The 13,589-nt window shown below is 51.7% G+C and overlaps 2 protein-coding genes across 2 annotated transcripts in view; one reads left to right on the forward strand and one right to left on the reverse strand.

Moving 5' to 3' along the window:
• Positions 1-1,146, reverse strand: part of aoc1 (amine oxidase copper containing 1) — a 9,039-nt gene extending 7,893 nt beyond the window's left edge. Inside the window, exon 1 of the mRNA XM_003978994.3 lies at positions 873-1,146. The gene's annotated coding sequence lies outside the window, so the exon portion shown is untranslated. The remainder of the gene's footprint in view (positions 1-872) is intronic.
• sspo (SCO-spondin) overlaps positions 434-13,589 on the forward strand; it is a 61,354-nt gene continuing 48,198 nt past the window's right edge. Inside the window, 23 exon segments of the mRNA XM_029843166.1 lie at positions 434-569; positions 897-1,106; positions 2,398-2,480; positions 2,695-2,865; positions 2,954-3,177; positions 3,268-3,370; positions 3,454-3,612; positions 3,877-3,962; positions 6,375-6,500; positions 6,609-6,765; positions 6,908-7,160; positions 7,238-7,379; positions 7,811-7,964; positions 8,064-8,236; positions 9,052-9,270; positions 9,351-9,516; positions 10,689-10,941; positions 11,458-11,668; positions 12,431-12,525; positions 12,608-12,864; positions 12,941-13,075; positions 13,165-13,367; positions 13,452-13,579. Coding sequence (XP_029699026.1) covers positions 517-569; positions 897-1,106; positions 2,398-2,480; positions 2,695-2,865; positions 2,954-3,177; positions 3,268-3,370; positions 3,454-3,612; positions 3,877-3,962; positions 6,375-6,500; positions 6,609-6,765; positions 6,908-7,160; positions 7,238-7,379; positions 7,811-7,964; positions 8,064-8,236; positions 9,052-9,270; positions 9,351-9,516; positions 10,689-10,941; positions 11,458-11,668; positions 12,431-12,525; positions 12,608-12,864; positions 12,941-13,075; positions 13,165-13,367; positions 13,452-13,579 — 3,761 coding nt within the window. The 5' untranslated portion in view covers positions 434-516.

The raw sequence follows: 13,589 nt of genomic DNA on the forward strand, positions 1-13,589 counted from the left end.
GGGGACTGAACCAAGCACCCTTCCTTCTGAGGTCCAGGAGATGTGCAGCTGTGTTTGCGTCCCTTTCACAAAGGTCACACTTTAGATGCTGGCGGCTCTCAAAGTTTAACATTCAGCTCTGTTTACACCCTTCATTGAATAACCGTCTAATCATCTTCTCTTTACGGGATTAGACCTGACAAACATCTCTTTATCCAGGAGCTGAGGCTCCTGTGGCCCTGCTGTCACCGCCGCTGTCTTGTAATGTTTGATAGGATGAAGATGGAGGACGTGTCCCACAGACCAATGTCTGCCCTCTCAGCTGGGACCTTAGCAACACATCCAATAGCAGCACGTCCAGATGCTTCCTCCCCCCACGTATTTAAGACCTCTGCCTGGTGCCTTCATCAGACTCTAGACCCTGACAATAACAGAAATATGTGGGTCCGAGTACTGATGCTCTAACAAGCCAAGCCAACATTTTCAAGCGTCCACGTTAAAGCTGCCTAAACTTTTTGAACCCAGACTGGAAGGAGGATGGCGCTGCTGCTCCTCAGCCTGTTGGGACTGCGGACAGTCATGGGGACGGGGTGAGTACCAGCGGTTCCAGCAGGTCAGGCACGATGCAGGACCTGAAGATGGAGATACAGGATCAACAGTTCATGCTGTAAAAAGTTCCAGATCCTAAACGAAGTCCAAATCACTCCGCTTTCATTTATCTGTGGGAGTTGCTAAATGAATAGAGATGCAAACGCAGAAACCCTGGAGCACAACGCACGAGGGAGGAAACGCACGACTAAAGGGCTGGAAGTTGATGCTCAGATTCCTCCGCATATATAACCTCGGGTTCCCTCCCGTCAAACGTGTGTTTTCCCTGAAGGGCTTGAACTGACCCACGTTTGTTTGGTGGTTTCCAGACACTGGTGTGATCACAGGCTGGAGGAGAAGGTGGAGCGCGTGCTGTCGCCACGGCTACAGCTGCAGGTGAGCTGCTCCCAGGTTTACCAGTACAACGCCCAGGGCTGGAGGCTGGACGTGGACAGGATGCGGCTCCGGCACGGCGGCGACGACGGCATCGCCCTCTACTACAGTCAGCAGGGGCCCAGGTCCTCCTGCTTCCTGTACAGGTAGGCCTCACCCTGCTCCAGCAGAACCTTTCACTCCTCTCCAAAAGCTGTTTTCAGAAAAATGAGTCAGTCAGTACAGATGGTTGGAAATCAGCAAATTCTGAGCTTTTTAACGTATTTTACTTCAACTCAAATCCCCACGTATTCAAATATGTACAGAATTACTAAATGTAGGAATGATTATCTACTTTATGTAAGAATTATTATCTACTATATGTAGGAATGATTATCTACTATATGTAAGAATTATCTACTATATGTAAGAATTATTATCTACCTTATGTAGGAATGATTATCTACTATATGTAGGAATGATTATCTACTTTATGTAAGAATTATTATCTACTATATGTAGGAATTATTATCTGCAGTGTTCATTATTTGAATCATTTGTTTTTGACCCACATTCCAAAGAATATTTTCTTTTCTTTTCTTTGAAACTGTTCCATGTTCTTTAAGTATAATGTTTATCATGTTTATAATGAGGATTATGGGCACAAACATGCGCGTCTCCCTCTTTCACATCTCAGTTGTGTCACAGGGTAGAAAAAGAGGGTGTTTGGGTAAAATGCTCACAGGAGGCAGGAAGGCAGGGAGGCAAGAAGGCAGGGAGGCAAGAAGGCAGGGAGGCAGGGAGGCAAGAAGGCAGGGAGGCAGGGAGGCAGGGAGGCAGGGAGGCAAGAAGGCAGGGAGGCAGGGAGGCAGGGAGGCAGGGAGGCAGGAAGGCAGGGAGGCAGGAAGGCAGGAAGGCAGGGAGGCAGGAAGGCAGAGAGGCAGGGAGGCAGGGAGGCAGGGAGGCAGGAAGGCAGGGAGGCAAGAAGGCAGAGAGGCAAGAAGGCAGGGAGGCAGGGAGGCAGGAAGGCAGGAAGGCAGGAAGGCAGAAAGGCAGGAAGGCAGGGAGGCAGGGAGGCAGGGAGGCAGGGAGGCAGGGAGGCAGGGAGGCAGGGAGGCAGGAAGGCAGGGAGGCAAGAAGGCAGGGAGGCAGGGAGGCAGGAAGGCAGGAAGGCAGGAAGGCAGAAAGGCAGGAAGGCAGGGAGGCAGGGAGGCAGGGAGGCAGGGAGGCAGGATCACCTCAGCCTTTCAGAAGGTTTTCAGGTTTTTGTGGCCCGTCAGAACTTTAAAAATCATCCAAAAACCTACTTTCAAACTTTTCAACACTCAAAATATCATCTTATACAAATGGAGAACAATAAGCCGAGTCTTTTACTGTGGAGAGCCAGATGTGCTCAGCTGGACACGGAGGGTTACCCTCAACATGACGTGGTTCTCCTCTGCTGTTGGTTGACCTCAGACCCCCTGAGATGGAGAGCCAGGTGGTCAACAGGACCGTCAGGAGCTGCTGTGAAGGCTGGGCCGGACCACGGTGCTCTGAGGGTCAGCAAAACATCCCATTTACCTTGTAAACGAAGCAAAGCTGAAGATGTAAAATGAGTTTAGCCTGTAAACGAGCGCTCCTGACTCTGTGAAACATCTGAAATCACTCGCTGACACTTTCATTGTTTTCTGTTGCTCTTGATCTGGTAAATGCTGCACACCTACTGTGATTAAGGAGACGCATGATTCAGTCTCGTTGGCTGATTCCTCACAGGTGTGGGTGCACGTGGCCACTGTTTCTCCACGTGGAGCTGTGAGGAGTTTCCTGGCATTCACAACTCCTCCCTGATGCCGATGGAGCAGTGCTGCAGCAGCAGGTGGGGAATGAGCTGGAAAAATGCCTCTGACCAGACCTGCTTGTCCTGCTCGTACACTCTGCTGACTGGTGGGCAGCACGCACACACACACACACACACACACACGCACACGCACGTCCAAGCATCTCCCTGGTACCTAACCCCCTCCCCCAGCAGACTCTCAGCTCTCCCCGCTGGTGCGTGGGGGTCTTTTGGGAAGTGCCAGAGTGCTCCTGAGCTCCGCGACCTGCATGTCCTGGGGTGGAAGCCACTTCCGCTCCTTTGACAGAAAGCACTTCCATTTCCAAGGAGTCTGCACCTACCTGCTGGCCTCATCCACCGACGGCACCTGGGCAGTTTACATCACAACCCTGTGTGACGGGGGAGGGCGGTGCAGCAAGGTGAGGAAAACTCACTCAATAGAGCAGCGTTATTGAAACACACCAGGAAATAATACACCTGTGATTGTTTGATATTTTCTATCTTCTCAGGCTTTAAAGATGATGTTTGGTTTGGATTTGGTGTCAGTTCATCATAAGAATTTAACTGTGAACGGCCTCCCGGTTCCCAACGGAGAAGCACTCTTCCAAAATGGTTCCTTTTTTTTTTTAAAGTACCTGCTCAGCTCCTTTGACTGTTATTTAAATTTACATTTTAAAATGATTTTCTTGATGAAGGTGTAAGTGTTTACTGGCTTGGGGACTTTGTGTTTGTGGAGAGTGGCCTGGGTGTGAGAGTGAAGTTTGACCTGAGCAACACGGTTTACGTGACCGTGACTCCAGAGCACCTGTCGGCCACCAGGGGGCTCTGTGGAGTCTACAACGGCGATGCTGACGGTGAGAAATGTGCAACAACACTCAACAACACTCTTGAGGATCTACACAGACAACAGACAACATGGCAGCAGCAAAGATGCCCTCATTTGCCCTCATTTTTCCTTTAATATCCTCGAACTGAAGTCACACTTTCCCTCCACATCACACGTTTGCCAGGATCTTGAAAGAATCCGATACAGACGAGTCTCCACAGCTCTTTTAATGTTTTTGTGTTGTCTTTTTCCTGTATTAACCGCTTGATGTGTTTGTGTCTTGGTCATGCAGATGATTTCACCACAGCGGGGGGACGTGTGTCCCAGTATGCTGCCAGCTTTGGAAACTCATGGAAAGTTCCTGACCAGCAGAACAAAGTACGACTTGAAATACTCCATAAATGTCTCTTTGTTAGGGTTAGGGTTAGGTTCAGCTTCATAGAGACATTCATAGTGGGACAGTTTACGCTGGATAACAGACAACTTCTTTCAGCTTAATGTTTGTTCAAAAAGCAAGAAATCTGCTAAAAACCAACCCTAAATTATGGTGAATGTCCACATTTCTAAAGTGACAAATGTTGTCAAATGTTACTAAAGTAAATCACAGTGACGTCCTGCAGCAACAGCTTGGGCCCCCTGCAGCGTTGGGACACAGTAGCCCCCCCTGGCGGCCACGACCACGGCTTTTCTGAGCAGCTGAGAGTCTTTCTGCTCTTGTTTGCTGGACTTTTGTCCATCCCGGAAGACAAAAGTCTTCCAGTTGTGGGAGCGTCCCTGGCTGTCTAGAGTCCACCGCTGTCTTCCTGTGTAGCCACAGTCTTCAGTGCTGATTGGGTCTGTAGACTCTCAGCTCTGTGGAGTCTGGTTCCATCGAGGAGTCTGGTTCCATCGAGGAGTCTGGTTCCATCGAGGAGTCTGGTTCCATCGTGGAGTCTGGTTCCATCGAGGAGTCTGGTTCCATCGAGGAGTCTGGTTCCATCTTGGAGTCTGGTTCCATCGTGGAGTCTGGTTCCATCGTGGAGTCTGGTTCCATCGAGGGGTCTGGTTCCATCGTGGAGTCTGGTTCCATCGAGGGGTCTGGTTCCATCGTGGAGTCTGGTTCCATCGAGGAGTCTGGTTCCATCGTGGAGTCTGGTTCCATCGAGGAGTCTGGTTCCATCGTGGAGTCTGGTTCCATCGTGGAGTCTGGTTCCATCGTGGAGTCTGGTTCCATCGAGGGGTCTGGTTCCATTTGTTGACGCCATCCTGAGGGTGGTGCTAGCTCAGTCTCTATGGGCCTGGGCTAGGATGGCGACCTTCAGACGACCTTCAGAACACTGCCTTTCAGGCAGGAACTCTGGATGAGCTGGCGTCTCATTCAGGGGCGGAGCCACATGGAGCAGGGAGGGGCTGCAGCGTCGCCGTGACCTCGGAGGGTTCAAACATCTGGGAATCGTAAAGGAGAGACATCAGGAGCTTCTAACAGATGTTGTTAAAATAGAACAAGACAAGTGTTGCTGCTGGGCTCACATCTGGGTGGGTGGATGATGGATGGATGGATGGATGATGGGTGGATGGATGGATGATGGATGGGTGGATGATGGATGGATGGATGATGGATGGGTGGATGGATGATGATGGATGGATGATGGGTGGATGGGTGGATGGATGGATGATGGATGGATGATGGGTGGATGGATGGATGATGGATGGGTGGATGATGGATGGATGGATGATGGATGGGTGGATGGATGATGATGGATGGATGGATGGATGGGTGGAGGATGGATGGGTGGAGGATGGATGGGTGGAGGATGGATGGATGATGGATGGATGGATGGGTGATGGATGGATGATGGATGGGTGGATGGATGATGGATGGATGGATGATGGATGGGTGGATGGATGATGGATGGATGGATGATGGATGGGTGGATGGATGGATGGATGGGTGGAGGATGGATGGGTGGAGGATGGATGGGTGGAGGATGGATGGATGATGGATGGATGGATGGGTGATGGATGGATGATGGATGGGTGGATGGATGATGGATGGATGGATGATGGATGGGTGGATGGATGATGGATGGATGGATGATGGATGGGTGGATGGATGGATGGATGGGTGGAGGATGGATGGGTGGAGGATGGGTGGAGGATGGATGGGTGGAGGATGGATGGATGATGGATGGATGGGTGGGTGGAGGATGGATGGGTGGAGGATGGATGATGGATGGGTGGATGGATGGATGGGTGGAGGATGGGTGGAGGATGGATGGGTGGAGGATGGATGATGGATGGATGGATGGAGGATGGATGGGTGGAGGATGGATGGGTGGAGGATGGATGATGGATGGGTGGATGGATGATGGATGGATGATGGATGGGTGGATGGATGATGGGTGGATGGATGATGGATGGATGGATGATGGATGGATTGATGGATGGGTGGATGGATGATGGATGGGTGGAGGATGGATGGGTGGAGGATGGATGATGGATGGGTGGATGGATGATGGATGGATGGATGATGGATGGGTGGATGGATGATGGATGGGTGGATGGATGATGGATGGATGGATGATGGAGAGACAGAGACAGAGGGCTACTGTCCATCCTCCAGGTCCATGCATGTGAGGGTGGGTGATCCATAGTGAGACCATCACGAAGGTGCACGTCAGTTGTGTGCAGTCGTGCACCGTCGGTGTTCCCTCCTGCTTTCCTGTATTTGCGTAATAATCTAATATTTAATAATAATATGGTCTGGTTGATCCTCACCCTCCCGCCTCGGCGTTCCTCTGCTCCCTGCAGGGCTGCAGTGATGCTGCTGAACTGGGCCACAGTTGTGACGCCTCAGCAGGTCCGAGCCTCCGTCAGCAGGCCGAGGCTGCGTGTGACCGGCTGCTGGAGACGCCCTTCACACACTGCCACCTGCGGGTCAGTCTCACACACACACACGCACGCACGCACACACACACACACACACACCCCTCTGCTCTAGACCTCAGAGCCTCCTGAAGTGCTGAACAGTCACCTGTGCTCCAGGTGGACCCGGCGGTGTACGTGGACACGTGCCTGTATCTGTACTGCAGCCTGCCCGGCCACCAGAGGGCGCCGGCGGTGTGCGACACCCTGGCCAGCTACGCCCGGGAATGCGCCCAGCAGCACGTCATCGTCTCCTGGAGGACGGCGTCCCTGTGTGGTAGGAAAAGTTGGGACACGGTGCAAGTTCCTTGTTGGAGATGCTTGACAATATTTCACTATGGGATGAATCGTGTGTGTCACGTCCTGAAGGTCGTTCAAGGTGAATTTTAAAGACCTTTTTTCCCTTTTTGCCTTGACAGGTCGCACGTGTCCCAAGCGTCAAGTATATTCGGACTGTGTGTCGTCCTGCCCCCCCAGTTGTGCCTCTCCCCAGCCCCCTGGGGCTGCTGGGGCCCTGGGGCAGTGCAGAGAGGAGTGTGTGGGGGGGTGTGAGTGTCCAGCGGGTCTCTATCTGCACCAGGGCGACTGCCTGAGGAGGGAGGACTGTCCTTGTTTCTACCGCAGACGCACCTACCAGCCAGGAGACCGCATCCAGCAGAGATGCAACACCTGGTACAGCTGTTGCTCTCCTGGGGGGGCTTTTCTTTGCCCCGTCCTAATCTACCCCCCCCCCCCCCCCCTCGCTGCAGTGTGTGTGGAGCCGGGCGGTGGCAGTGTACCGGGGAGAAGTGTGCTGTCCAGTGCCGCCTGATGGGGGCGCTGCAGGTGACCACCTTTGATAAGAAGAGCTACACGCTACGAGGAGGAGACTGCCGCTTCACTGCTGTGGAGGTGGGGGGGGGGGGGTGGGTGGGTGGGGTGCGTGTGTGTGGTGCGTGTGTGTGGTGCGTGTGTGTGGTGCGTGTGTGTGGTGCGTGTGTGTGTGTGTGGTGCGTGTGTGTGGTGCGTGTGTGTGGTGCGTGTGTGTGTGTGGTGCGTGTGTGTGTGTGTGGTGCGTGTGTGTGGTGCGTGTGTGTGGTGCGTGTGTGTGTGTGTGGTGCGTGTGTGTGGTGCGTGTGTGTGGTGCGTGTGTGTGGTGCGTGTGTGTGTGTGTGCGTGTGTGTGGTGCGTGTGTGTGGTGTGGTGCGTGTGTGTGGTGCGTGTGTGTGGTGCGTGTGTGTGTGTGTGGTGCGTGTGTGTGGTGCGTGTGTGTGGTGCGTGTGTGTGGTGCGTGTGTGTGGTGCGTGTGTGTGGTGGTGTCCTAATTCCATTTGTGTGTCTAGGACTATGTTGACAGGAAACTGATGGTGACCGTGCGCTGTGGAGAGTTTGTGGGAGCCAGAGGGGCAGCAACAGGGGCAACAAGAGGGCACGTGGGGTATCTGAGGGAGATCTCGGTGACGGCGCTTCACACCACCGTCACCATCACCGATACTGGTCAGGTTCTAAAACTCTGAACTCCAACACTTCTAACTCAGCTGTTCATCTTCCCTGAGCCTTTCGTTTGACACCACAACCTTCATTCATTCCCTGAAGGTGCAGTGACCCTGAATGGGAAGAGCCAGGCGCTCCCGGTGGTGACGGGGGACCTGGCGGTGCGTCGGGCCTCCTCCTCCTTCCTCCTGATCCAGGCCTTTGGGGCCCAGCTGCTCTGGTACCTGGACGGACCTCTGGCTCTCATCTCTCTGCAGCCAGCATTTGCTAAAAAGGTGCTGAGACATAAAAGCCCAAATATCACCAAAAACTGAAAGAGGTCAAATGTCAAACTCCATTTAGGGTTAGGGTTACCAGGGTTAGGGTTGGGTTACCAGGGTTAGGGTTGGGTTACCAGGGTTAGGGTTAGGGTTACCAGGGTTAGGGTTACCAGGGTTACCAGGGTTAGGGTTACCAGGGTTACCAGGGTTAGGGTTGGGTTACCAGGGTTACCAGGGTTAGGGTTGGGTTACCAGGGTTAGGGTTAGGGTTACCAGGGTTAGGGTTACCAGGGTTACCAGGGTTAGGGTTGGGTTACCAGGGTTAGGGTTGGGTTACCAGGGTTAGGGTTAGGGTTACCAGGGTTAGGGTTACCAGTGTTACCAGGGTTAGGGTTGGGTTACCAGGGTTAGGGTTGGGTTACCAGGGTTACCAGGGTTAGGGTTGGGTTACCAGGGTTAGGGTTGTGTTACCAGGGTTACTAGGGTTAGGGTTACCAGGGTTAGGGTTGGGTTACCAGGGTTAGGGTTGGGTTACCAGGGTTAGGGTTAGGGTTGGGTTACCAGGGTTACCAGGGTAACCCAACCCTAACCCTGACCCAGCGTAGGTGTAGAAGGTCCAGACTTCCAGGGAAGCCTCTTCCCATCATGGCTGCTGGATAAAAATCCCAATGATGAGTTAATAAGCGACAGGAGGAGATTCATTCATTTCATTATTAAACGTGCACGTTGTGTAGGTGCGCGGTCTGTGTGGCCTTTCATTATTAAACGTGCACGTTGTGTAGGTGCGCGGTCTGTGTGGCCTTTCATTATTAAACGTGCACGTTGTGTAGGTGCGCGGTCTGTGTGGCACCCTGACCTGGACACCACATGACGACTTCATGACTCCAGATGGAGACATCGAGAACAACGTGCCCTCGTTTGCAGAGAAATTCGCCAGCGAACGCTGCTTCCTGCCCGGAGGAGCTCCCCCCGACGCCTGCGCCACCTTCGCCCAGAAGCGTCAGTACGCCGAGGCGGCGTGCTCCGTCGTGCACGCCGCAGCCTTCCAGGTAGCGCAGGTGTTCCAGGTAGCGCAGGCGTCCCTCCGTCAGCGCCAGCCTCTCCTGCCCTCTGCCCTCTGTTGCTGCAGGCCTGCCATGACGTGGTGGACAGGGAGCACTATCACCGCCTGTGCCTGTCAGAGGCGTGTGCATGTGCCCCGGAGCGGGCGTGCCACTGCACCGTCATCGCGGCCTACGCCCAGCACTGCGCCCAGGAGGGCGCCCCCGTGCCCTGGCGGGATCCGACCCTCTGCCGTAAGTGCTCACACCTCTAGAACGCTTCCCAATGACCCCCGCTGTAAGAAACCGGATTGTTCTGGTTTTACGTCCTTTCAGATGGAGGAAGCTCCAATTAGTGATTGTCGGTTATTGGTTCTAGACTGTCGGTTATTGGTTCTAGACTGTCGGTTATCGGTTCTAGACTAGTTATTGGTTCTAGACTGTCGGTTATTGGTTCTAGACTGTCGGTTATTGGTTCTAGACTGTTGGTTATTGGTTCTAGAGTAGTTATTGGTTCTAGACTGTCGGTTATTGGTTCTAGACTAGTTATTGGTTCTAGACTGTTGGTTATTGGTTCTAGACTAGTTATTGGTTCTAGACTGTCAGTTATTGGTTCTAGACTGTCAGTTATTGGTTCTAGACTGTCGGTTATTGGTTCTAGACTAGTTATTGGTTCTAGACTGGTTATTGGTTCTAGACTGTCAGTTATTGGTTCTAGACTGTTGGTTATTGGTTCTAGACTAGTTATTGGTTCTAGACTGGTTATTGGTTCTAGACTGTCAGTTATTGGTTCTAGACTGTCAGTTATTGGTTCTAGACTAGTTATTGGTTCTAGACTGGTTATTGGTTCTAGACTGGTTATTGGTTCTAGACTGTCGGTTATTGGTTCTAGACTGTTGGTTATTGGTTCTAGACTGTCGGTTATTGGTTCTAGACTAGTTATTGGTTCTAGACTGTCAGGTATTGGTTCTAGACTGTCGGTTATTGGTTCTAGACTGTCGGTTATTGGTTCTAGACTGTCGGTTATTGGTTCTAGACTGGTTATTGGTTCTAGACTAGTTATTGGTTCTAGACTGTCGGTTATTGGTTCTAGACTGTCGGTTATTGGTTCTAGACTGTCGGTTATTGGTTCTAGACTGTCGGTTATTGGTTCTAGACTAGTTATTGGTTCTAGACTGTCGGTTATTGGTTCTAGACTGTCGGTTATTGGTTCTAGACTGTCGGTTATTGGTTCTAGACTGTCGGTTATTGGTTCTAGACTGTCGGTTATTGGTTCTAGACTGTCAGTTATTGGTTCCACAGCTTTTTATCAGTTGCTCATTTGGTGACTCTGTCTGCTGTTTCCTTATTTGAAGGTAGATTTTAGTAACAGTCACGATAAAATCTGGGTGAGCGTCCTCTGAATGTCTCTGTGGGACTGTCCCCAGCGGTCCAGTGTTCCGGGGGGCAGATTTACCAGGAATGTGGTCGAGCCTGCGGGGACTCGTGTGCAGATGCTTTGAACTGTGAGGACGCGGTGGAGGGAGCTGGTCTCAGGACCTGTGTCCCCGGCTGCCAGTGTCCACCAGGACTGATGCAGGACCAGCGAGGACAGTGTGTCCCCATCAGCATGTGTCCCTGCGTGCACGGCGGGAAGACGTACCAGCCCGGGGTGGTGGTCCACAACAGCTGTAACACCTGGTAGGCACGTTCCTCCTCAAGCATCAAACATGGCAGGACAGTATCCTGAAACTGTCCAGAGGGATTTTGTAGCTTTTCCTGCTGTTGAGGTTTGGAAAATGACACGTTCCGAAGAGTCTGGTGGTGTGAGCGTCCTGATGAACTCATCCTATGTTCCTGCGTCCTGATACAGGATAGGTTGATTTCATTACATCTCTTCACCACACAGCCATCGACAAGGGAAGATTTCATAGATTATTAATAAATCTCTGGATTAACGCCTGAGGGACGAACGCTGGTTAGATGTTCGATACCCGACCAGCAACCTCCTGATTTAATAAAGAACAAATAGATAAAAACAGAGTGAGAAGTGTTCGACACTGGCCAGTTACAAGAAGTTCTAGATGTGTCCCCCCCCCAACCATAGGAATAATCCTCAGTAATCTAAACACTTATTATGGGATGGGTTAGGCTTTATGAGGGTTCTTGGTGTTGTGGACTGATGCGCTCAGCTTTGACTCTGTCATTGTTCCCCAGCGTGTGTGAGAAGGGCCACTTTAACTGCACACAGGAGCGATGTACAGAGGTGAATCACTGTCCAGGGTCCCTGGTCTACTCTCCTCGCTCCTGCCTTCTCACCTGCTCCAGCCTCGATCCTCCGGGCCAGCACCCAGGTTCTGGCGTGGCCCAGTGGAGCTGTAGGGAGCCGCTGTCGGGGTGTGTGTGTCCGCAGGGAACCGTGTTACTGGTAGGTGAAATAATAACTATAATAACTAATAATAACAGCTATACTAATAATTATAATAAAAACTATAATAACTATAATAATAACTATAATAATAAACGACTATTTGCATCAGTCAAAATCAGCCAGTTGCACAGAAATGAATAAATGTGCATCTTTAACGGAGCCATTTAAAGAACAACAAAAGAAACATGAACTATTACAGGCAGGTTTTGAATGAAAATGCCATTTTTTTTATTTATTTACACATGAAGTGGTTTTAGCTACAGCTGCCATGACAACTGTGCTGGTTGCCAAATAATTTAAAATATTTTTTTATATTTACAGAGCTAAATTCATTCCAAAACATGTCAAATGTCCCATCGTTCCCGATTGACCACAGTGAAAATAATCCTCGAGGAAATCCACAACATATTTATAATAAATCAGGCTTGAGGAACCAATGAAGCATAGAAACCTGCATTATGTTTTAGCCTGGACGTACTCTGGGTCCAAGTAACCTGAGGACTTTGCTCCACACTAACAGCAGGTGGCGCTGTGTCACTCAAACCCTGCTATAAACCCCGTTTTTTTCCAGTTTAAATTACACAAACTGGGACGTTCGGTGGAAAGTTCTGATATTTCAGCTAGCGTAAGCGAGCTAGCTAGCGTGCAGGGCTACATCCTGTAAAAAGGGGCCAAGGGCTCCAATGCATGCTGTGATCTGACGCGTCCAGCAGCTTAATCCTGGCCTGATGGCGCTGCTGATGTGGTTGTTTCTTCCAGGGAGATCTCTGCGTTGTGCCCGAAGAATGTCCCTGCCATCATAACGGACAGCTGTACTCCAGCAATGACACCATTATCAAAGACTGCAACACATGGTAGTGAAGCGCCACCTTCTTCGAACCCTAACCCTTCCTGCTTTGATGTGCGCCTCCATAACCTGTCCGTCCTGGCCTGCAGTGTTTGTAAGGAGCGGCGTTGGCACTGCAGCCAGGCGTCCTGCGCTGGCGTGTGCGTGGCCACCGGTGACCCCCACTATGTGACCTTCGATGGTCGCTACTACTCTTTCCTGGGCGACTGCCAGTACGTGTTGGTGAGGGAGACCAGCGGCCTGTTCAGCGTCACAGCGGAGAACGTCCCCTGTGGCAGCACGGGCGTCACCTGTACCAAGTCAGTCACCCTCAGCCTGGGAAACACTGTCATCCATCTGCTGAGAGGTAGGACTGTGGCCACGAGGGCTGACCAAGGGACGCGTGGGGTTCTTGAGGCTGCATCTTCTCCTCTTTCTTTCAGGGAAAGCTGTCACGGTTAACGGGATGCCAGTTAATTTGCCAAAGTCGTACAGCGGCAGCGGTCTGACTCTCTCGAGAGTCGGCATGTTTGTCTCCCTCACTTCCAGACTGGGTGTTTCTCTGCTATGGGATGGAGGTGAAGATGACCTAAAGTTCCTATAGCTGTAATCCTCCGGGTTGTAGGTGCCGGCTGTTGCATCTGTGTGGCCTTCCTGTTGTGTCCAGGTATGCGCGTCTATGTACGACTGGCAGCCCACCTTCACGGACAGGTGGGAGGTTTGTGTGGAAATTTTGATGGAGATACAGAAAACGACTTCACTACACGTCAGGGCATCATTGAGTCGACCGCTGAGCTGTTTGGGAACTCCTGGAAGGTCAGTCCGTCCTGCCCCGACGTGGCAGACCAGGACCTCCGGGACCCGTGCGCTGTGAGTTCAACGTGCTTGCTGACTTGTGTTCACACATGTTGAGCTGCAGCACGAAAGAAAACGCACAACTTGATCTTTGTCTAGTTAAATCCACACAGAGTGACTTGGGCCAGGAAGAAATGTGCGGTCCTGACCCAGGAGCTGTTCTCTCGGTGTCACCTGGAAGTGGCCTTCCAACAGTATTACGAGTGGTGCGTCTTTGACGCCTGTGGGTGAGTGACA

Source organism: Takifugu rubripes, chromosome 10 (genome assembly GCF_901000725.2).
Source record: "Takifugu rubripes chromosome 10, fTakRub1.2, whole genome shotgun sequence".
NCBI classification, from domain to species: Eukaryota; Metazoa; Chordata; class Actinopteri; order Tetraodontiformes; family Tetraodontidae; genus Takifugu; species Takifugu rubripes.